Here is a 23848-nt window from a genome sequence, read left to right on the forward strand (position 1 = left end):
TAATCGTAGGGGAAGAGACGGGACGTGAACAACGAGGAATCTGGATGGAGGGTCGTTCGTCCTGTGTTTCAGAGGAAGTTTGTTTATGTTACACTCGGGGCGTGGCCTTGAGCGAGAGTGTTAGGATACATACTGTTCCGAGATACAGCCAAGGCCACACGAGTAGAGGAAGGTGTGCCGCTTACTCGACCAGTTTCCTGTTCTACACGTTTGCTGTTTTCTTGCAGATTTGTTATTTATCCTCCTTGCTTCCTAACCTTCCCCATTCTCTATCTTTCTTGAACCCTTATTTCCCCTTTCCCTATCTCCCTCTCATCCTAATCTCCCTATACCCTATATTCCTTACCTCCCAGTCTTTCAATTTCCTTCATTTCTTGTCTCCTGACCTCCCCATTTCCTGTCCTCCTCGACTCCTAACCTCCCCATTTCCTGTCCTCCTCGTCTCCTAACCTCACCATTTCCTGTCCTCCTCGTCTCCTGACCTCCCCATTTCCTGTCCTCCTCGTCTCCTAACCTTCTCATTCCCTATCTTCCTCACCTCCTACATTCCCTCGCTCCCTTGCCCCTCACGCTCAGAAGACATCAGCAAGAAAGAGAAGCAACAAAGAGTGAAAAATCTCTCCCCTTCTTCCTCCTCCTCCCACATCCTTCGGATATAACTCACAAGCAAGTAATACCAGAGGGTAAACCAACCACCACTTGCCGTCCGGTACTCGTCGATACGAACCTCCTCCCTCTCACGTATCTTCACCCTTCCTAACCCAGGTGCTGCCTCGACTGCTGAGGTCGCGACCTCTGGCAATCATCACCCTTCCTACCTGAGGCCAGTCATCATCACCCTTCGGCCTCGGAGCTATAAAGCCGACCGTTGGATCCCGGTAATGAGATAAACATCCTGTTGGTGGCGACACTCGAGTCACAATATATATATGTTCCGTCGTTTCGTCTGGTGTTGGAGGGAGGACCTGGTCTGGCTCAATTTGTTGCCTCTTGATCAGCGAGGAACGTTGTTAAAATGAGGGAGGGTCGGTGCGCATCGATGGATTTGTCGACGCAATGACATGTTTTCAGTACACCGAGAGATAAGCTTACTTCACTGAATGATTTACGTATAGTATAAGTATAAAAGTGCAACGAATTGCCTCGGCGCAACTTAACCAGTAAAGTCGTTCAAGGTGCGGTAGTATTCTACAAAGTACTGAACGTTTTATTGACCCTGCGTCAAAGTTTTTTACAGTATTAGGAACTAATTTTATCGGAGACAAAGAAGTTGATGACGTTCATGGAGGAAATTGGTATTATATGATGTTTTCTATGTATATTACGTTATCACTCAACATGTTCTCGGTACGGATTTGGAGCACATGATTACAAATATGTAATTACACACACACACACACACACACACACACACACACACACACACACACACACACACACACACACACACCTAAGCAAAGAATATTCATTTACTTCAGAATACCTCATGTTCTTGCTAATCTTTTAGGACAAACGCATCCAAACATAGCTGCAGCCACGCTCTATACAAGCGTTAAGAACACTTGCATCACACACGCTTCATACATACATACATGCATACATACACTGCTAGTCAAGCAGACGGTCATACAGGACTTCACATTCAACATAATCTTGTACATGTTCACTAAAGTGATGAATGTGAATTAGATTTGATAGTTGCTAATTACCTAATATTTTACTGTATGGACAAATATACCACGTAAATTTGCAGTTATTAACGAGCAGTATGTACAGATGAAAGAACGATAGAAATCTATCATTGTGTGTCATCCAAAACCTGGGCTCAAAAGGTGTGAAATATAGGAGAAAATATTCTGAGATTTAGAACCCAAAATGCTGGGTATAAGTCCGGGGGAAAGACCTTAACCTTGAATATGTAAATTTCCATGAATACTGAGTGACGTGTGGCGGATGGCTCTGCTTCCACTGATGTCCTTCCGGCCGCGCACGGACGACAGCCCGTGACACTATCTTCCCCCCTCGTTCTCTCCAATATACTGATCACTGAGCTCATCAATACTTGGGCGAGAGGGCTAGCCACCCAGCCAGTCAGCCTCCTTGGTTTAGAGGAGGGTGTGGGAATCGAAGGGGCTGTGTAGATGTCCTTTGGAAGGGTGATATGAGAGTGTGTGTGTGTGTGTGAGGGCAGTGGCGAGCCACCGTGAGATGATAAACAAGGAAGACACGTAAGGGGGGAAACGTAGACACAGAGGTAAACAGGGTTTGGGTGGTTGGGGCGAGATACCAGGCGGAAATTCTGAGAGGAAAATGGTGTGGGGGGGGAAGAGTGACAGGCGGGTGATAAGTAACGTACTGGTGCGAATGAGACTCTGGCTGAGGCACGAGAGGAGGTATGGGAGAGAGTCAAAATCGAAGCGTTCCAGTTGAGGGAAACGTGTCTAAGAGGAGGAGGAGGGGAGCAGTATGAGACATTATACTACATGCAAATGGTTCTGTAGGTGAAAGTTATACAAAGAAATATTAGTCGCAGCGAGACAATAAAGAAGAATGTTAAGTACGAGAGAATGAATTTGAAAAATAAAAACTAGAAATGACGATAGCATTGTACTTCAGAGTAGGTAGGTTTCCGCTTATGGATGACAAAGAAACTGTGAAGATGTATCGCTGCATCGCTCCCATCCCCCTAATACAGCCAGTGTTCCCAGTCCTCATGGTATATCTGGGGTGGCTGTGGTTACCAAGGACGTTGCAACGCCATCGACGGGACGCTGGAGATGTTAGACATATACGTCGAAGTCGTAGTGTGTCATCACTGTGACAGATGACCTACACATTCAGCCAAAGACTAGAGATATTTCTACGAGAGGCAAACAGACTGATGTTGAGGTCAAAGATTAGAGGGAGAAAGTGAGGAAGTGAAGCATACAAATAGAAGAAAAAATCTTATCAAATGGTTGCTCATGCTCGGCTGGAAACGCATTCTCTCGCCTTCCCCGAAAGCGTCCAAGCTGTTCGTATACCGAGGTGTGAGTAAGTGTCATGTGTGCTTACGTTTATCCACAGTTTTTTTCCCCCCTGTTACTTTTTCCGCTCGTCCTGTGTGTCAATTCATGACTGCTATCATCATCACCCTCATATTTAGTAGACTGTCAAACTGAACTTAATGAATACGTGATACAAAGAAGCGATCTAAAGTCTCCTTTGAGCATGTAGCTCAGTTTGCTTGCTTCCAGCACTCGTGAAGAGGTTCGTATACCTCAATGTGTGAAGAGGTTCGTATACCTCAATGTGTGAAGAGGTTCGTATACCTCAATGTCTCTCCTCCCTCTAGTGAGGTCAGATCACGGTTCTCATCACTTCATCTTCTAGTGTTTTATTGAGTATCGCTCCTATGTTGACAGGAAGATTTTCCCCCACTCATTTTTCCCACACATTTCTCTAACCAGGCACTAATTTTCCAGCGAATCATCAGGAGCACCAGTATAGCTTCCTTGCAATAAAGCTACCATGAAAACCAATATATCGCCAGAAAACTGAGGATAAGACCTTCCTTTTTTTTTTTTCCTCCTTGAGCCTTTTCGGTTGGACGTGTGGAGCACAAAGAAAAGGAGCTCCATTTTTACCGAGAAAGTCTTTTGGGACAATTTGTTATCGGGGATTCGTCTCATCGAGAGAGAGAGAGAGAGAGAGAGAGAGAGAGAGAGAGAGAGAGAGAGAGAGAGAGAGAGAGAGAGAGTAGTCAGGCAGTGTCGTATCGACCACGAGTAAGAGATCTTTCAAAGCCAGACGCCTCCCATGTATCACTAACCTTTGACAGTTTCTGTGGGGATGAATTCGATGAAGGGTATTGCGAAATGCCTCCGGCTTTTTCTCCAATTCTGGGAATGAATGAATGAATGAATTCATTAAATACATGATATAAATATATAAGTAAATAAATGATAATAAACTTATTGAATGTCTTTGCCCCGTGTTGATTAATTAGTTGAAATTACATGATGCAAATCCCCTGATACGAATTACAAGCATATATGTACAGTTATATATATATACATATATATATATATATATATATATATATATATATATATATATATATATATATATATATATATATATATATATGAGAACTTTCTCTAATTTTGCAAAATATGGTCGGTGTTATGCATAATTACCTCATTTTAAACGTAGCTTTAGTCCATTAAATGAATCTTGCAAAATGGAGAAAATAATAATTGTTTCTTTTTCTTTCCTGAACCCTGAAGAGATTCTATTTTTCTTTTCCAGATATAAATCTAAAGAAATTTAATGAAGTTTACATTTAATCTAGCCATGTCAACAAATGCTGGAAGCACTTTGACATATACGTTCATATATATTTGTTTTTTTTCAGGTCGGTACATGAAATGGTCCGTTGAAACGCCACAGAAACGTTTGTGGTCTGCTAAGAAGAACACACCACCCACTGGGTGGGGAAGACGTCGTCGTCAACTCATGGTCCAACTACGTCGTCGTCCTCCTGCGCAGATTCTACACCCACACACTCGCTATTTGTTGACAAGTGAAAGACAGTAAACGTATGGCGTCAGTCAGCGTTTTCTGAAGACAGAAACAAAGACAACGACCGAGTGATTTTACGGGATTTGGCTACTTCGCTTCGTGTCGGAGATGAAGTGATATGCATTTGACGCTATCAACGTTAATGGAGTGAATACCCATGAATCTATGACTCTTTTAAGTGAATCATGTTATCTTCTCCTCAGGTAGTCGCTGGAGAGGTACTCTAGAAAATGACAGGGAAGATAAACATAGCCATGACACCACGTCGGTATTCGTCACACACACGCTACCAAGAATCGACGTAGGAGTTGTGTCCGGCGTGTCGCATGCCCCGGCGGCCGAGGAGGACCGTCTCTCTTCCCTTGTGCTTTGACGCTCTCGCACAACTGCCGGGGGACCTGATCACTCGCCACGCCTCGTTCCCTTCACCCCCACAACCCCGAAGATGATCCCAAGCATCACCGCTAATCGTTCAGCCAACTGGGAGAAGCATGTGCACAGCCTATTCGGACTGAGGGTGTCTGATTTTCCTCCGGACGAGAAAGGCGTGAGACTCGATGATACCCCCTTCATTCTTGACGGCTTGGCTCCTCAGGGCGAGGCAGGGGACAGCTGGCAGCAGGGTATAGGTGTGCCTGCCCACGCGCCTCTGCCCCCCTGGGGTAATGGAGAGCCCGTCAGTCAACAAACAGCGACAAGTGAGACGAGAATATTGACTCCGTATACAGGTGAGAGGGGAAGTTGGCTGCTGCAGACATTACCCGAGGCGGAGGAAGTTGGAGGTGAAGCTGCAGACACAGCCGGGAGAGTCCGAGACCACGGCGCTGGAAGGTTCTCAGACAACAACTACTTAGAAAACTACTTAGATAATACCCGGGCGAGGGATGACGCCGTAGAGACGAAATACGGCATAAATTTCGCTGTGGACGCGTCAAGCGACGGCGAGTCTAACTGGTGGTTCACGACAGCAGACACACCCGGGCCGCTGCTTCTGGACGCTCAAAACAACGCCACTAATTGGATCAATGAGACCTCCTGGACCTGGAGCGCCGACAGTCAACCTCTCGGCTTAAACGTGTCGCTGGCGTGCAAGAACCTCTCCGTCAACGGGTCGGGAGGATGCGCCTTAGAAGAGCCTGCCCCGCTTGTCGTCACGCCGGAGAGCCTGGCACTGTGTCTGCTGCTGCTCTTCTTCGCAGTGTCCACCATCTTCGGCAACGGGTTGGTGATCGTGGCCGTCGCCCGTGAGAGATACCTTCACACAGTCACAAACTACTTCATCATGTCGCTAGCCGTGGCCGACTGTCTCGTTGGCGCTCTTGTCATGCCCTTCAGTGCCCTGTATGACTCCTTCGACTATTGGCCATTTGGCCCTGATTTCTGTGACGTGTGGCGCAGCTTCGATGTGCTGGCCTCGACGGCTTCTATACTTAACTTGTGCGTTATATCATTAGACAGGTACTGGGCCATTACCGATCCTTTCAGCTACCCAAGCCGCATGTCACCACGGCGGGCATGCATGCTCATAGCCTTAGTGTGGGTGTGTTCGGCCCTCATATCATTCCCGGCCATAGCGTGGTGGCGTGCCGTTTCAGATCCCCACCCGGTCGGAGCCTGCCCCTTCACAGAGGACCTTTCCTATCTGGTCTTTTCCTCCACTATCAGTTTCTACGGACCGTTGTTTGTCATGGTCTTCACCTATTTTCGCATCTACAGAGCGGCCACCGAACAGACCCGCTCCCTCAAGCTTGGCCAGAAGCTAGTGTCATCCATGGGTGACGGAGAGATGGAGTTGACTCTGCGTATCCACCGCGGGGGCGGAGGTGGCGGTGGCACCGGTGGAAGCACCAGCAGTAATGGCAACGGCGTCCACAGAGCCCACTACCCGGCAGGCAAGACATACAGCTGCGCGCAAGAGAACGGTGGTATAAGTGATGCCCATGGCATGGGACCAGCACTAGACGACGGGGAGTCTTGTCCACTGGGTCCCATGCATGAAGGCGCCTCGCCAGACAGTTCCACAAAGGTGGTATCGCGCAACCTGAAAAACTTTTCCATTTCGCGCAAACTTTGTAAATTTGCCAAAGAGAAGAAGGCGGCCAAGACTCTGGGCATCGTAATGGGTGTGTTTATTGTGTGCTGGCTTCCCTTCTTCGTCACCAACCTCCTGTCGGGGTTATGTGGAGAGCGGTGCATCAGGGAGCCGGCGTTGGTGGACGGCGTCGTTACCTGGCTCGGGTGGATCAACTCCGCGATGAATCCCGTCATCTACGCCTGCTGGGCCAAGGACTTTAGGAGGTGAGTGCTGAATCCATCGTTTCTGGTAGATGTGCATCGGGAACCAGTATACAGACAGGTTGCTCGAACAACCAAACTGGTTCCAGCAATGTTGGCATTTCATGCAATGTTGTCTTGGTAGATAGCCAGCCTCTACCAAAACAAGGAAGACACTGTCTTTATTCAACAGGTTTTTTATTGTAGATGTTTTTATGACGTGTATCAACCGTAGGCATGACGATAAGGTAAGTGTAGAGGGTTCGTTTAGGTTGTATATCGATGTTTCACGTTTCATTTTAGGTCGTTTCTAGAGGGGATAGTCTTACTACTGAGATTCTTAAAGCAACTGTCTTCATCAGGATTTTATTCCTTATGGTCTTGTGACCTTTTGGATGTCTCATTATCTGAAACGCTTACGTTTTTTCATAACACTTGAGCTCGTCCATGCTGTGTTAAGTGTATGAATATATACTTAATCTCGGATACACCTGCTTGAGATATTTTTTCCCTGAAATATGGCGTTCCAATATGCGAGGCATTGCTCTGTACTCCCTCCCTGCTCACTGCGTGCCTACCTGAGCGACTACCCAACTCTGCTCCCTAGTCCAAATCCTCTCGTATTACCGTGTGCAAACTTCCCTTAGGGCATCCTCGAGCTATCGACGACCGACACAATAACATACTTTATAAGCCTTTGCAGTCGGGCTAAAATGCCTCGGGTATAGCCGATGAAGGAGGAGAGCGACCATCCCACACAGCGAGCGATATAAGCCTTTGTAACTCGTGTGCTCAAGAGCTAAACTCATGAGAACTCACGTGGCATGTGTGTTAGTGGAGCTGGGACGATATACTGCATGGGCCTCGGGTATTGGAGAATTTATTGAATGAGGCATTTCCCTCAACGCATCTGTGGTGGCGCAGGGACGACCTCTCGCCCTTGTATCGCCGCCCTGATACTCGCCAACAGACGTATTTTCCTCTCTAAGGCTGCAATAAAGTAAATGGAGCGAACAGCAAGCAAGACTACGTGAGAGGGAAGAGAGGTATGAGTGTTGCGATCTCAGGTTTGTGTGTGTGTGTCAACCTCAGTGGTACCGAGCAGGTTTCGCTGCAGTGTTCGTCTCGTCCGAAACCAAGTGACTCTTTAGCGAAGGATGAAGGAACATCATGGTTAGGGGCAGAGGATGAAAGGCCCTTTTTAAGGGTTGTAGTGAGAGAAAAAGATCTAGTTAGTAGCTAGATGTAGGGATAGACCAGTATGTTTGAGGGGGGTCACTGGAAAGTGATGCAAGAGCAAAGGATTCAGAGTATTGAGATGTGATGAGAGGAGGCCTTATTGCGGAAAAATGAATGCAGTTCTTAGACTGGTCGTGTGTGATATACTACTACTACCCTACTTACGTTTGTCATATAATGAATCCTAATATGTTGGCAGGAATTCGAGGAACAGTTTTTAGAGAATTTGATGAGATTGCTGATATCGACTTCATAGTATGTATATATATATATATATATATATATATATATATATATATATATATATATATATATATATATATATATATAATATCACGCTGGTGTAAACTTTCATAATCTGTAACGATAGAGAAATCTGAATTTCGTCGACAAATCAAAACAAGAATTATCTCTTGGTATGCAGTGTAGAATAATTAATGCCATACAAGCTTTAGGATCCGCTATGTAAAGAAATATAATTCACACATAAACCAAAGATATACGAAAGTTTATGTAGAAGTAAGAGAATAATTCCAGTGGCAAGCAACGTCCCATAATGACTTCTCTTTTGACCAAATTGTGTACATATGATCAGGAGATATCCTCGGCCACTGGCGAACACTGAGAAATTGAAATTCACGTAATGGACTTTCAGGAAATTTAGTATGTTCTCTAATTGCCTTGACTACGTATATGGGGGTTCTGAGAATTGGTTTCAGATGAAACTTGTTACAGGTTACCCTGACGTTAAGGCAGATATTTCCAATCGCTAATGATCGTTCAAGACTTGCATACAGTGTGCTAAACATGGTGTATTCAGCCATAGATACGTTTTCCATACGTTGGTCAATATAATCATAAGCCAACCAGCGGTTCTAAGGGTGTATAGAGCAGAAGGTTCGATCCAAGAATACGATCATAGTAGACTGTCTTTGTGCTTCAGGCTTACGTGTCTGATATACTTTGCGAAACTCGTATCTCTCATTTCCACTCCATTAGGTAAGGGCAGACTCTGGCCATTGCTTTGGCCAGCCAGCAGACGCCAGTCTCCAGATTGTCATCAACGAAGAAAAATTGTGTCTGTGTGCTTATGATTCTGACTAGGCTAGACGAGATGGTTTTGTTTGTCAATTCGTCTATAGATAATGTAAACAATTTGATTGTACTTAGGGTATTATGCAATGCCTGGAAATTATACTGAACCAAGGCAATGCTTGGGTTATTTTATTTCATGATGATCGATCCGATTGCAAGTCAACCAATTCACATCTACTCGTGAAATCGGTCCTCATCATCATCAGGTTGGGAATGATGAATCCTTCTGTAGGTAAAAAGAAAAATAACGTAATTATGTCACTCGTTCTACTTTTTGTGAGCTTCACACTCGCACTGGGAATTTGTCCCTGATTTTTACATATTTCAGGAAGTTTCTGTTCGTCAGGCATAGTTTTTACTTCTTTTTTTGTATTATTTCACAGATTCTAAAATGCCCCAAGGTACCTTGAAAATCAGACTGCTGTTGTACTTTGACGTGCATCACGACAATGAGAGGCTGTTTTCTCTGTTGCTTTGCACCAGTGTTGATTTGGATTCTTGCTGTCGAAAATGACAACTCGTGTTGTTGCTTTCAAGTGAGGGTGAGACTGGAGTGAAACTTATCCCAGTGAAGTACACTAACAAGTAGCTTAGGTGACACAGATAATCCATCGAAATTCTGAAATGTAGCTCTTGAAGAAGAGACAGTTTACGATCTTACTTCATGGTGTAGATGGTGTTGGTTGGTTGGAAGTCCCGAGTAAAATGACTGTGAAGTGAAGCCCTTCATTGTTATTAACCTGCCAAAGAACCTGTGAACTGTTCACTGGTGCCGTCAGCGAGACCTTTGTAGGAAGGAGGTGAGTGTGTTTAGTGTTGTTCTCTCTTCAAGTACTACTTATAATGTGGTAGGTTGATGTTTGTCGTTTTCTTAATTTTGTTTCAAGTTTCCAATCTTGTAAACAATTCTCCAAAACAATGTTTTTGTGAGGATTATGGATGATTTTATGGTCGGTTATAGAGTGATTATCATCGTCTTAATTTCGTATTCAAACGCTACGGTATTTTTTTTGTTTCTAAGGTAGAACTTCTTGACAATTTCTCAAGATTTGTTAATCTGTCAATTCGTACTTAGAGTTGAAATGTATTGCTTTCAAACTGAACATAGGATTATAAGTGAAATTTAGATATATGGAGACACTAGAAAAAAACGTAATAGGTACTACACAACCCGCTTCTCAAATAAATTTTAAACTCCAACCCAACCTGACATACACCCATCAGAAACCACACTCCCCAGACGAACTCGAATCGCACACTCCCGCTTACGCTCTGGACAACACCCATCACTACAACGCTATAAAGACTGATTCATCATACCCTAAGACCCTTCATACCCACGGTGCAACCCTCATAGAAAAGACTCGGGGCTCTTGCCTCTCAATTCCCCTGGACTCTCCGCACATAGACTCACACACAATACTTTGTGATCTGTGGCCCCGAGTGGTGGACGTAGCCAGCTTCCTGAGTGCTGCAGGAGCCACGTAAAGATAGAAGGGATTCCCGGGATAGGAAGCGTATGTATATGATATGCCAGAAAGGTCTGTTGATTAGTTCTAGGCTTCGCGAAAGACTCCTTGATAACTTTGTGTTCACCAGGGATTCAGGAGTGTCGTCCATGACACAGACCGGAAACCATAACTCAAGGAACTGAAAATACAATTATTAAGACTTGGAATCGTTTTACCAAGCTTCGTCGTCAAATCAATTTATATACGGGTAATCGCAAGACTCAAACAGACAGAGACAAGCTAAAGAAATTAGGAACTTGTTCACAGAAGAAGAGAGATGGCGAAGTATAGGATGAAGCGGAAAGACTAGAGGAGGAGGAGTGGGAGGAGGAGGGAGAGAATTGAGAGGGTGCCAAAGAGAGGGCAGAAGGGGACCATCTCAGTTGCGGAAATTAAGTTCAGCCATCTCTTTGAGGGGGAGGAGATGGCCAAGCTTTTGCTCACCCCTGTGTTGCTTGTTGTGGCGGTCGGCTGGATCTGATAGACGACTGTCATATGTAATATTACGGCCGACTCTCCCTACCCTAGCACACACACTCTGTGATCGGTGCTCAAGGAGGCATGTAAACCTGCATCAGGGGCACGGGGACTCTGTACATGATGATTCATGATTCTGACTGTAGCCAGGAATCCACTCCAGAACTCCTTTAAGTAATGTATACATTTCCCTGTTAAGATGGAGCTGCAATCCTCTTTGATAGCATGAAGTATGTAAGAGCCACTAACTTTGCATTATCATGCCTTACCACCGTGGATCGTCAGCAGAGGCGCCTTACAGCCGTCCACAGTGTAAAGCCAACAAGGATCCGACGCGTGAGAAGAGATCAAACGGCAGAATCAACTCAAACCGACGTAATAGAGACACGACGCTTCATATCGTCTTGGGAGCTGTTCCCATTCGGGACACACGATCGTGAATCGACTTCCAGGAAAACCTGTTAGGTGGCAGCACTTGCGAGGGGCTCACCGTAACCCACAGGACGCTAAATCAACTCTCACACTGATTCGATGTTGTTTTCACGTGAACTTTATGCCAAAAAACCAACAGTCTCTCTAGAGAACTACTACAAAGGTTCTCTTTCAGACTGTTATAAAGTAAAAGGTTTCCAAAACCGAAAAAGTCTGTATTTCCAGAATGTTGAATGAAACATCAAAGACAAGGGGAACCATTACACACGCACACACACACACACACACACACACACACACACACACTAAGATATATACAAGTTCTTTATCATGGAAACAGTTGACTCGTAAATAAGTCTTAGCTTCATCAAGTTCGAAGTGGAAACTTCTGAAATTCTCGAGAGACAAGACAGCGTCTTTTCCGCGATTAATTCCAATTGTTGCAGTGCAAGACTTGCCCGTGCCAAAACTGCCCAAGTGAGATCGACTCCCTTGACAACTCTCAACAGAAGCTAAAGACTTGTATCCTCTTTACTTTTTTTCTTTTTTCCGTTCATTTCTCGCATCAATTTCATCCAATAACCAAGCCGTATGGAAATCATAATCTTATCGGAAAAAGCGTGTCCGTTTTTGTTCATCCCGATGTACTGTCCACCTTCCCAAAGTCAATTCAGAGCTCGCGAGAATCATAGTTAGAGACAGAACTCGAGCGTGTCAAATGATCGTTAATGTGGTTTGTGGTTACCAGCGCGTTGTTGGAGAAACTTGGAATGGAAGCCAGATACAACCAAACAGCTTCAACTCGACATAGATATTAGTACAATATCAGCAGAGTTTATAGTTCACGGGTATACCAGAGGTGTCTCAGCAAAGTTATAAACTCAGAGAACGGAGGGAGAGACGTATTATATATGGTAGCAGGTACAGGATGGACTTCTCTGAAGCGAGAAGTAATGTAAGGAGACTACTGTATCGTACACACACGCACACACACACACACACACATATATATACATATATATATATATATATATATATATATATATATATATATATATATATATATATATATATATATATATCTTTTCTTTCTTTTTCAAACTATTCGCCATTTCCCGCATTAGCGAGGTAGCGTTAAGAACAGAGGACTGGGCCTTTGAGGGAATACCCTCACCTGGCCCAATTCTCTGTTCCTTCTTTTGGAAAAAAAAAAAAAAAAAAAAAATATATATATATATATATATATATATATATATATATATATATATATATATATATATATATATATATATATATATGTGTGTGTATATATATATATATGTATATATATATATATATATATATATATATATATATATATATATATATATATATATATATATATATGTATATATACTTTCATTGCCATGATGAAATAAAACAATTTTTGAAATGGAAACTCGAAATCTTTCTTGGGGAAACGAGAAAGAACAATTTCCTGAAAACAGGATAAAAAGAAAATAGAAATCTATGCCCGAGCTGCTTAGGGAGTTGGTCCATCATCTTAAATTTCACATACACCGGCATCACTAATCAGATTTTACTCTTCCAAGTTTCATTCTCTTCTTTCATTTCGTTTCTTTCCACATATTTCTCCCCCTCACTTCTTTCACCCAGTTATTCGTGGCCCTCTGTCTTCCACTCCCTCGCATGATTCATACCTATTTAAGACGTCAGTAACCAAGTCGGGCGTTGGAGGGTATTTATCTTGCATGACTGAGGGGTCAACAGCGTAGGTGTGCGACCCGTCGCTTTGGCATTTCTTCCCCCGTCAAGAAAGTTTTCACTCATAACCAGAAGCACTTAACTCCTCCTCTCTGCCCTGGAATTCATCACGACATTCTTGGAAGCTTTGTCGACAGGTATTTTGTATATCATGGTGGCATGTTGTCGAGAGGAGCGTGTGCCAAGAATCTCGTGCATCTTAAAACGAAATTTGTCATCATGCGTGTGAGAGTTCCATTTAGCAGTGATTCGTTCGAGAGCATTTCTGTTGTACTTTGATATATATATATATATATATATATATATATATATATATATATATATATATATATATATATATATATATATATATATTTTTTTTTTTTTTTTTTTTTATACTTTGTCGCTGTCTCCCGCGTTTGCGAGGTAGCGCAAGGAAACAGACGAAAGAAATGGCCCAACCCCCCCCCCCCCCCATACACATGTACATACACACGTCCACACACGCAAATATACATACCTACACAGCTTTCCATGGTTTATATATATATATATATATATATATATATATATATATATATATATATATATATATATATATATATATATATATATATTCCTATGAGTCCACGGGAAGATGAAACACGATAAGTTCCCGAGTGCACTATCGTATAGTAATCACATCGTTAGGGTGCATACAAGAAAGAAATGCAAGTCATTTGATATGCAACGTTGAGCACCAAGGCGAAGTAGTTAGTGCATAGCAGTGGTTCCTTCAAAGAGTACCTTCATTTTGTTTGTTTTTTTTCATAGGGACAGATTTATATACCTCTCGTGGACTACGATATACATAATTATTACTCTACTTCAAAGAGCTTTTTCTTACCCCCTCCGGTACACCTTAACCGTTTCCGTCGACGTAATAAATTCTAAAGAACCGAGATGCTTTTTTTTTTTTTTTCATTTCATGAGATTGAATCCCTTGAAAATTAGTTTAAAAGTAAACTTAATAAAAACGTCAACCTTGCACACTTCAGGGCCGAGTTTACGGCCGGGGAAATGAGTTTACAAGTTCGCGAGGGAGGAAAAAAAGCCAATTTAAACTTGCATTTAAAAGGATTGAGCTTCATAGGAGGTGGACACGTGAAGTGATGGCAGGAGCCAGGTTAGTGGCTTGCATGAGTGATCTCCATACTTCCTGCTTCCTCTCCTCTCACCCTGCTTCTTCTACTCTCACCCTGCTTCTTCCATTCTCACCCTGTTTCCTCCACTCCCACCCTGCTTCCTCCACTCTCACTCTGCTTCCTCCACTCTCACCCTGCTTCCTCCACTCTCACCCTGCTTCCTCCACTCTCACCCTGCTTCCCCCACTCCCACTCTGCTTCCTCCACTCCCACCCTGCTTCCTCCGCTCTCACCCTGCTTCCCCCACTCTCACCCTGCTTCCCCCACTCTCACCCTGCTTCCTCCACTCTCACCCTGCTTCCCCCACTCTCACCCTGCTTCCCCCACTCTCACCCTGCTTCCTCCACTCTCACCCTGCTTCCCCCACTCTCACCCTGCTTCCTCCACTCTCACCCTGCTTCCTCCACTCTCACCCTGCTTCCTCCACTTTCACCCTGCTTCCCCCACTCTCACCCTGCTTCCTCCACTCCCATCCTGCTTCCTCCACTCTCACCCTGCTTCCTCCACTCTCACCCTGCTTCCCCAACTCTCACCCTGCTTCCTACGCTCTCACCTTACCTTTCCCCGGCTACGACGTTACTCTGTATATCTACCCAACCTTTTTAACACTTATCGTCCATTCCATTGTTTTTTTTAAGTAGTATTCTCCTTTTTCTTATCGTTCTCTCTCTCTCTCTCTCTCTCTCTCTCTCTCTCTCTCTCTCTCTCTCTCTCTCTCTCTCTCTCTCTCTCTCTCTCTCTCTCTTTCCAGTGAGTAACAGTCACAGGAGGAAATTATATACAGTTACGAAGAAGGAAAAGTGTGCGTTACGTGTCATCAAGTGTTGTATATAAAAAAAAAAAAAAAGGAGAGACGTCATACACCTTTATGGACTGAATACCAACAGGTTACGTGTGGGTTGAGGCAGGAAGATCAAAAAAAAAAAAAAATGATAAAAGCTACCTAAGGCTAAGGGGTGAAACTTGACAGCCATCGGACGTTGCTGGAGTCCACCAGCTTATAGTTACACCATCACTGATAAAAACAAGTTACCTTTGGCAAGACTGTATCATCATCGTCTGTTGAAGAAAGAGAGTTCAGTTTTGTCTGACAACCTGTCACTCTCTCTTCAAAGGAGTCTTTCTGTCCCTGTTACTGTGTGCTGCGCATCCCTGAAGCTGCAGAGGCCTGTAATGGATAAGGGGTCGTGGTGTTATAGCCACTAGCTTCTTTCCTGAAATGGGTTCAGGTCCTGAAAAAGATTATATATTTCATTTATAATACTTTGTCGCTCTCTGTCGCGTTAGTGACGTAGCGCAAGCAAACAGACGAAAGAACGGCCCAACCCACCCACATACACATGTATATACATAAACGCCCACACATACACATACCTATACATTTCAACGTATACATGCATATACATACACAGACATACATATATACACATGCACATATTCATACATGTCTTCATCCATGCCCGCCGCGTCCCCGCCACACATGAATATATATATATATATATATATATATATATATATATATATATATATATATATATATATATATATATAGACTATCCAGCAGTATGTGTAACTAAACCTGCTCAACAAAGTGATACATTTTATCCACAATACTTCTACCAATTATTTGTACATACCCATGAGCAGTTAACAGAGCTGGCGGCGACATGCGGAAATGGAGCAAAACAGTGAGTGAGAGTGCGCGCGTTAATTAACAAGAGCTATCAACGGGCCAAGCTGGTGCGTGGACAACACACACACACACACACACACACACACACATCCGCCGGATTAACTCCGACAACTACGTAACTTAAAGTGTGAGCCGACCGAGTTGGTTGGTGTTCGCGAAGGCTTATTATATACCATGGAACTGGGTCATACGAAAGGGGCCCCCCCTCACTGGAGTCAACACTGTAACGTTTGTGTTTCTAACGTTGTTATACTTCTTTCTGCTGACTGAGGTGCCTTCCTTCTGCGCGTGGCCAGCCTAGTGAGTTCTAGGGAGCATTGGCTAAAAGCAATTATGATTTTGAGGCGTACAAACTACTGTTAAAAAAAATAATAATAAGTATGCGTATCTTCAAAATGAAAGTTTAAAGCAGTGATGGATAATTTTACTTTAATGAGAGTTTAACGAAATATAAAGCTGCATCTCTAACGAATTCATCGAAATATCTGAATCGTGTGTATTCATTATTGAGGACGGACGTCATTTGTAAAATGTACTCATTGTATTCTTGTGAAATCAAGAAATATGAAGACCACACTGCTCGTCAGCCCTGCAGGGTGAAACTGTAATCACTATCGTGATGAATAAACTGTGTTGCATTATGTATTACCTGTATACCATGTTTTTTCTGAAGTTATACACATTATTATACATGACAGAGAGTGGATGTGAGCGAGTTACTTCACTTTGGCGGGGAAGGAATGAACAAGTATGAAAAAGAAAATTTAACCTGGAGTAATTTAGCTTTTAAACTACTTTATCTGTGGGTTCTGTGTTATGTTAATGGTTTCGATAATATCATTTCATCTAATCTCTGTATATAAGGATGTTTAGAAAGAATATTTGCATTGTGGGGATTATTATCCATAGATTATTTTCAAGGTATCGTTCGTGATCTTGTACATCGCTTGGATCAAAATCTGATATCTAGGAAAATGGACCGATCATCTTTGTTGTTCTACGGATTGGGTTGTTTCAAGATTCGAAAGTCGTGGAGAGCGAATTGGAAAATTGTGGTATACAGTGGGCGACGTGCTAGCACTGGGTTGAACTAGAGCATTTGAAGCGGTCGGTAGACATCATGGACAGGTCTGTTGGGCTTCTTGTCGATGAAAGGTGATTGTTAGAATATTTTCACGTTCAAAATGAGTTTTTATGTAATATTCTCCTCCCCAGTTGTCCAGTGTAGAATACGTGCACCATTTGAGTACCGTTGTTGTACCTGCTACTTAACTCGATAGTGTGGGAGCCTCCTGTCTCTTCGAACACTCGCTCATAAACACTAATGTTTAACCTATTAGCTTGAGAAGTTTCTCTTACATTATCATGCGAACATTCCACCAATGATGGATGCTGATGGTAGGGTGACTTTCTCATGATCCCGTAGATTGTCTTCATTGATCCACCGTATGCTAAGGATCAGGGTACAGGTGGGAAGTGGTTGCTGTAATACCTGTTCCATATCCATCTCTCCACTTGTGACTGTCGGTAGAATACGAGCAGATAGACTGTGGTCTACCTTGGAGATAATTTACATGTTTGCAGAATGTGCTTTTGTTTCTTTGCCTAGATCTTGCTATGGGCTTTCAATATCAGCTTTGGAATTCATTCGTAGAATCGGGTCCCTTTTCTTTAGTCTTGTGTCCACACGCACTTGATACGCTACTTGTCTTTGATGTTTTGATGTTAGCTGGTTATTTGCTGCATCACAAGGAGCATCACCGTCTAAGGAGATATCCACTCCGTCCTCATCAATGTGATGAAAGGGATTAATTCATTTGTCATCCATAAGGTCAGTGGAAGAGTGTACGTCTGCTTCATCCTTTTGAATATAACAAGTTGCTGAAGCAGGTTAGTTACACTACGTCGCTGTCTCGGGCAGATGGCTGCGAAATTATGCCTTTGGTTAACGCCTTTGACACAGCATTTGGCTTAAGGCTAATGAACCTTGGTAACCCCAGGAGTTTGAGAGTCCCTATTGACCTCGAGAATCTGGGTCCACAGGCATTCCACCCAAAGAATTATGTGAAACTCGGCAGAACAGCTGCACCACTGTCTAACATGTACTTATGGGTGACCCTGTGATAGCCTGGGGCATGATACAGAGAAGCATCGAACTTACTTTTGCTACTAGTTAGCAAAACATGATTGGATCAGCTCTCGTAGAGCATGCAAATGTGAAGAGCCCAGTTCCATTCCTTGGAAGCTGGAGCCTCAGTAAGTCCTATGATAACCAGAGGGCAAGTGGAGATCTCCATTTTTTTTCTCCTTTTGCATCACATTTTGGAATTTATTTCATGCGTTTAAAACCTGAGGAAAACCCTCGTTTTCCAGAAATGCAGAAAATGACATGATCTGACTTGAAAGTGACTAATGCAGTTTTGTGCCTGCATTTTTATGGAGTTCCTGCTACGAGTTGGTCGATTTGGGTTCAAAACTGCTTCCTAGAGATCCGTAGACTCTTATACACGATTCGGCGTCTTGTTTAACTCCGCGGTTGTATTGGCGTCCCTCCAAGAATTCTGTTGATGGAGCCCTCTGCAACTGCCCCAGCCTCTACTGCAAGATCTTAAAAGCCTCCATCATCATGACGTTTTCCCATAATTGTTAGAATGCTGTAGGTGTGGAGTACACCCATCCTCAGGACAATACTACAGGCATTTTGTCATTATCTTCCTAATAATAGGAAATTCCACGTCTATGATACAACAGTTTAAGGCTATTATTCATACTATATTGGTAATAATCCCTTTTGCTACCTTAATGTCATAAACAATTTGAGAAGAGTGCCACGATCTCTGTCTATTGCCTCTGTGACACATCTACGTATGGCTGTAAACTCCAGAGCCATGTGATACAGTAAAGCCAATCAGAGATGTAATCTTCAGCATTTGTGGCAATAGTAAAGCATCCCCATTAACCTCAATAAAGGGGTCTTGGTACCACGTTCTTTGGTACCGGCCGCCCTGTCGGGTCCATGGATTAATAAAGAAAAGAAATCAATTAGTAAAGTTAAGATCTTGCGGTCTGGTAGGGTTGCTGCAGCCGGCATGTGACATTTTCACGACCCATTTCCTCGGGGTGAGAGACGGGGACTAAAAATCCTTCCGCTCTCCCATTTTTCGTTGGAGAAATATTTTAGTTCTCGGGGAGGGTACTCGTTTTCTCATACTCGTACTCCTTACTTCATCATAAATCAGAAGATGGGCCTTCGATAGGAAGAGGACTGGTGACCAAATCCTTCGACACCACCACTCGTCACTTAGACCAGACCAGTTAGTTACTGAAACACTAGCCTTCCATAACAACATGGAAGAGTAGACCATTCGCATCCTTTGCAATAGCTGGGCATCTACTCTACTCTTCTAGTGCATACACCAAAGTCAAGGTGATTTTCTATGCACATGGCCAATCCACAACGACGTGATGCTTCCATGTTTTCTCATATGTCTCACATGACCCGCTTTATGCAATAGACGTGCATTCCGTCTTCCCTTTAGATGGAAGCCAAACTTTCCCCCACTGTATTTGTGACACTGATGATTGCACTCCCATGAATCACAACAGTCTATTTTCCTCTTTCCATTCCTATGACAACCTAAGACTCTGGCTAAATCTTGCTTTCTCATACCAGCCTGATATCCCAGTATCTCTCCTTTCCACAATAACCCAACACTCTCCCTTCCTGTCCACTGCAGCCTGTCATTTCCAACACCCCCTTCCCACGACAACTCGATACTCCACATAGCTCGTTGGACAACAGTCTGAAAATGTTTCTTCAGCAGCAAACCTGAAATTCACTTCATTTCATCCACCGCAATACCGTTCCATCCCTCTCACAAGAACCTAGGCTCTCTCTCACTCCTTCAGTGCGCAGACCACTCCTCCAACCTTGGAGGATAAGTCTAGTCTATCAAGGGTCTGAATTTACTGTCGGGCCTTCAGCGTGTATAGAAATGACAGCGTAACATGATGGAATCGTTTCTGCCCGCTCTTGAGACCATTCTGAATCCTCTTCTTATTTTATCGATCTTCCTCATAGACAGAATTTATCTCCGTGTTTCCCCAAATAGCTAGGAATGAGAGACAGAAAGAAGGAATATCCTTTTTTTAAGATTTCATCGGTCGATTTTAAAGAGTTGAAATGTAGAGGGTGCAAGAGTTGGTTAGAAATATTTATACCTTTTCAAGGCTTATGAGGAATTTGTTGACAGAAGATCGAGTTATTTCAGGTTTCCAACATAGTTTTCTTAAACCTGTTTTGCCAGTGAGCGACAGCTTCTAACCCTAAATACTTATACTGTCTTTTTTAGGGTTTGTTGAAACCACTTATTGTATAATGTAATGGCTTGTATATGATTCTGTGATTGACTACTTCTTGCTCAATAAAGAGGTGTTCTTGTGTTTATGGTTCTGTTTTAGGGTTTGAAGGTTTTAACCAGGGTAATGTACACTCGAAGAGAATATTCTCGTCCTTGTGGAATATTCTTTTGTAGGAGGAATAGTTCTGCACATATGGAGGTGGTGTTTTTGCGGGCCAGTTTTAAAGAGGAAAACTCTCTCGCAAAGAACGTAGTCTCTTATCCGAAGGATATTCTTTCGGAAGCAGAATGTCTGTTTCCCGTAAGCAGTACGTTTCACCAACTCGGATATTCTCGTGCTAGAGGAATATTCTCGCCCCAGCCGTATCTTATCGCTCGTGTCGTCTGAGCTGACACGAAGAAATTCAGTATTTCATTCATCTATTTTTCTGTGTTTATCTTCATATACACAAAAGCATCAGATGGTTACCTCGAAGCTTATCAATTACCAGGGTCTTTACGACGGTCGGGTTCTAACTACCGATCGAAAAATCCCGGTGCATTTTCTTCAGGTGTTCAAGATAATTCAAAGACCACCACGCGCGCGCACGCGCACACACACACACACACACACCACCACCACCACCACCACCACACACACACACACACACACACACCACCACCACCACCATCACCACCACCACACACGCCCTTCCTCCATAAATGGCCCCTCACGAGGGACGTGCGTCTGGGCTGCCGTGTGGCGGGTCTCGAAGGAGTTCCCTGTCAGGACCACACATCTTAACCTTCCCACACGAGACTTTAAGAAGCAACCTCAGAGTCGAGCTCTCTCGGAAGAAGTGTACCCATCCTCTCCATCATTCATTCCTTCTTATATTTTTTTTTTTTCTTCCACTTTCCTTCGTCGTCTATCTACATAATAGGTTTCTTTTGACGAGAGTTTAACGCGAGGGAAATCGAGACGTCGATCTGAATTATGTGAGGAGGACATATAGAACCGACAGTGTGTGTGTGTGTGTGTCTGTGTCTGTGTGTGTGTGTGTGTGTGTGTGTGTGTGTGTGTGCTCAAATATAAATCATTTACAAATGACAAAAGTTTAACTTCCTTTGTAATCAATTCCCTTTTACAACACAAGTAAATTTGTGAAGTGTTTGAGAAACTTTTTTTTTTTTTTCTTTTCTTAACTGATCATTACCGTAATAATCATACTTACCCCTTCTGTTTCCACTTCAACATATAGAGATGTAAATTCATATGTAAATATTGGATAAACTGAATGCCTTTTGCGATTATTGATTGGGTCCTTTACTCGTCAACGATCCATGCCTTTTTGTGGTTACACTACGAGTGAAAAGTCGCCTTGGGCAGTGGCGGGCCCTGGCTCCAGCCACCATCCCCTCCAGCGTGGCATAATTCAGGGCCAGCCCGAGAATGTGAAAATGATCTCGTCATCCTCATGGGAGCTGCCAATGTGTCAGTGGCGGAGTGATCTTGTTAACTCCACTGGGGGGCGGGCGGCGTGCCGTGCTGCTCGTATGTGTGGAGGAGCCAGAACTACTACCTTGCTAGCCTCACGAAGGCGGTGCAAGTGCCACATCTTTGTCTCTACCTCCGCGGAATGTTGGTACAAATGTGTCACGACCAAACTTTTCAGTCTCAGAGAATCAACAGGTGTGCTCAAAAGTGGTTAAAACCATCTTTGAGAAACAGACATTTAGATTCCATTTGTTTCAGATCATGAGAATTAACTATTCATAATCACGAATCTTCTGTTAGTTGATCAAATGCATAACAGAATAATGTTGCCATTTTTACAGAATATGAAAGTACCGGACTTCTCGTAATAGAAAAGGGGGCATCAAAATGTTCTAAAAGCTCTTAAAAGACGTAGTTTTATGCTTGATCTGCAAAAATTAAGACTTGTAGTCCAAAAAACACCTCGCTAGTATATTCCACAGAGTCACGTGGAGATACGAACGCTAGAAGTCTTTTAGGATATTCCACTTGAGAGGCTCGCTTTTACGAAGTCACACACAGAGACTTTCTAGCGTCGTCCCAGTACAACGAAAAAGTTCTCTTGTGACTTTTTTCTTTGGAGGGAAGACTTTGCATCCGTCTCTTCTCCAGTTGTTTTCCTACCTTTGCACAGAGGTCCTGGTAATTGTCCCATTACGTGGACTCCCTTTTTCTAACGCTCTTTATAGCATCATAAGACCTTGTGTATTTTGCTCCATACGGGTGTTTTTGTGTCGTTTTCTTTTTTACTGCCAACTCTCTCTCTCTCTCTCTCTCTCTCTCTCTCTCTCTCTCTCTCTCTCTCTCTCTCTCTCTCTCTCTCTCTCTCGTCTCATTTTGTTGGGTCTGGGATGCTTTGCGATTTGAAAAGGGTTCACAATAATCATCTTCACCCTACAGTCACAAAGTCATCGAGAACACGCCTACTTCTCAAATATATAAGGAGTTTTGATTCCCCTTCATATTAGCGGCTGTTAGATTCTGTGTGCTTTAAGTCGCAACTTCTACATAAACAAAGCTTGTTTTGTATTTTCTTTATCATTCATTCGCTTTAAAGATAACGTGAAAAAGCAAATAGTGCCAATCATTTTTTTACGGGGAATAACTATGATTATTTACATGATATGGTTTTCCTTACTGTTATCAAGAATGGAACCACCTTTTATCCACTAAATGGTATTCCACATCTTTTTTTAGACGGTTGAATTTGATTATTTTCGTGATTCTGTTACGTACTCGGATCATGTAGAGCAAGCAGTTTCTTGGGTGGGTTTTGCCACAGTTGAGTTCTGCTTCAGATGGGAACAAAGTAGCCAGGAGAGAGTTCGCTAAGGTGCAACTAAAACCTCATGATGGTCTATACATGCTGGTCTTTCGCGTAGATTTGTCCCTCTTCCCCAAACTACATCTTCCTTCCCGACCAAGCTCTTCTCTTCAGAGCCACAGCTCGTATGATCAAGTGTTTATCTCCTGGTCTTTGACACATAAAAAAGGGGCTAATCTTTCGTTCGAGACTCGTTCCTCTTCTTCGTGGCCCCACACACTACTGTAGGGAAAGCCTGCCTTTCCTCCCATTAACGCATCGGCTAAACTCACAGGGTATGAGCCTTTGCCCTCCTACCTGCTGTTGGCACCATCTGCAGAATCTCACACCCTAAAGGGTGCGAACCTCTTCTCTCTCTCTCTCTCTCTCTCTCTCTCTCTCTCTCTCTCTCTCTCTCTCTCTCTCTCTCTCTCTCTCTCTCTCACCTGCTGTACAC

General features: G+C 43.3%; 1 protein-coding gene across 2 annotated transcripts in view; it reads left to right on the forward strand.

Annotated features, from left to right (window-relative positions):
• Positions 1 to 23848, forward strand: part of LOC139765131 (dopamine receptor 2-like) — a 465963-nt gene that overhangs the window by 277682 nt on the left and 164433 nt on the right. For both annotated transcript variants that reach the window (XR_011716584.1, XM_071692326.1), the window contains exon 3: positions 4397 to 6861. Coding sequence is in view for 1 of the 2 variants with exons in the window: in XM_071692326.1 (XP_071548427.1) it covers positions 5009 to 6861 (1853 nt within the window). In the remaining variant the exon portion in view is untranslated. The remainder of the gene's footprint in view (positions 1 to 4396; positions 6862 to 23848) is intronic.

Source organism: Panulirus ornatus, chromosome 52 (assembly GCF_036320965.1).
Source record: "Panulirus ornatus isolate Po-2019 chromosome 52, ASM3632096v1, whole genome shotgun sequence".
NCBI classification, from domain to species: domain Eukaryota; kingdom Metazoa; phylum Arthropoda; class Malacostraca; order Decapoda; family Palinuridae; genus Panulirus; species Panulirus ornatus.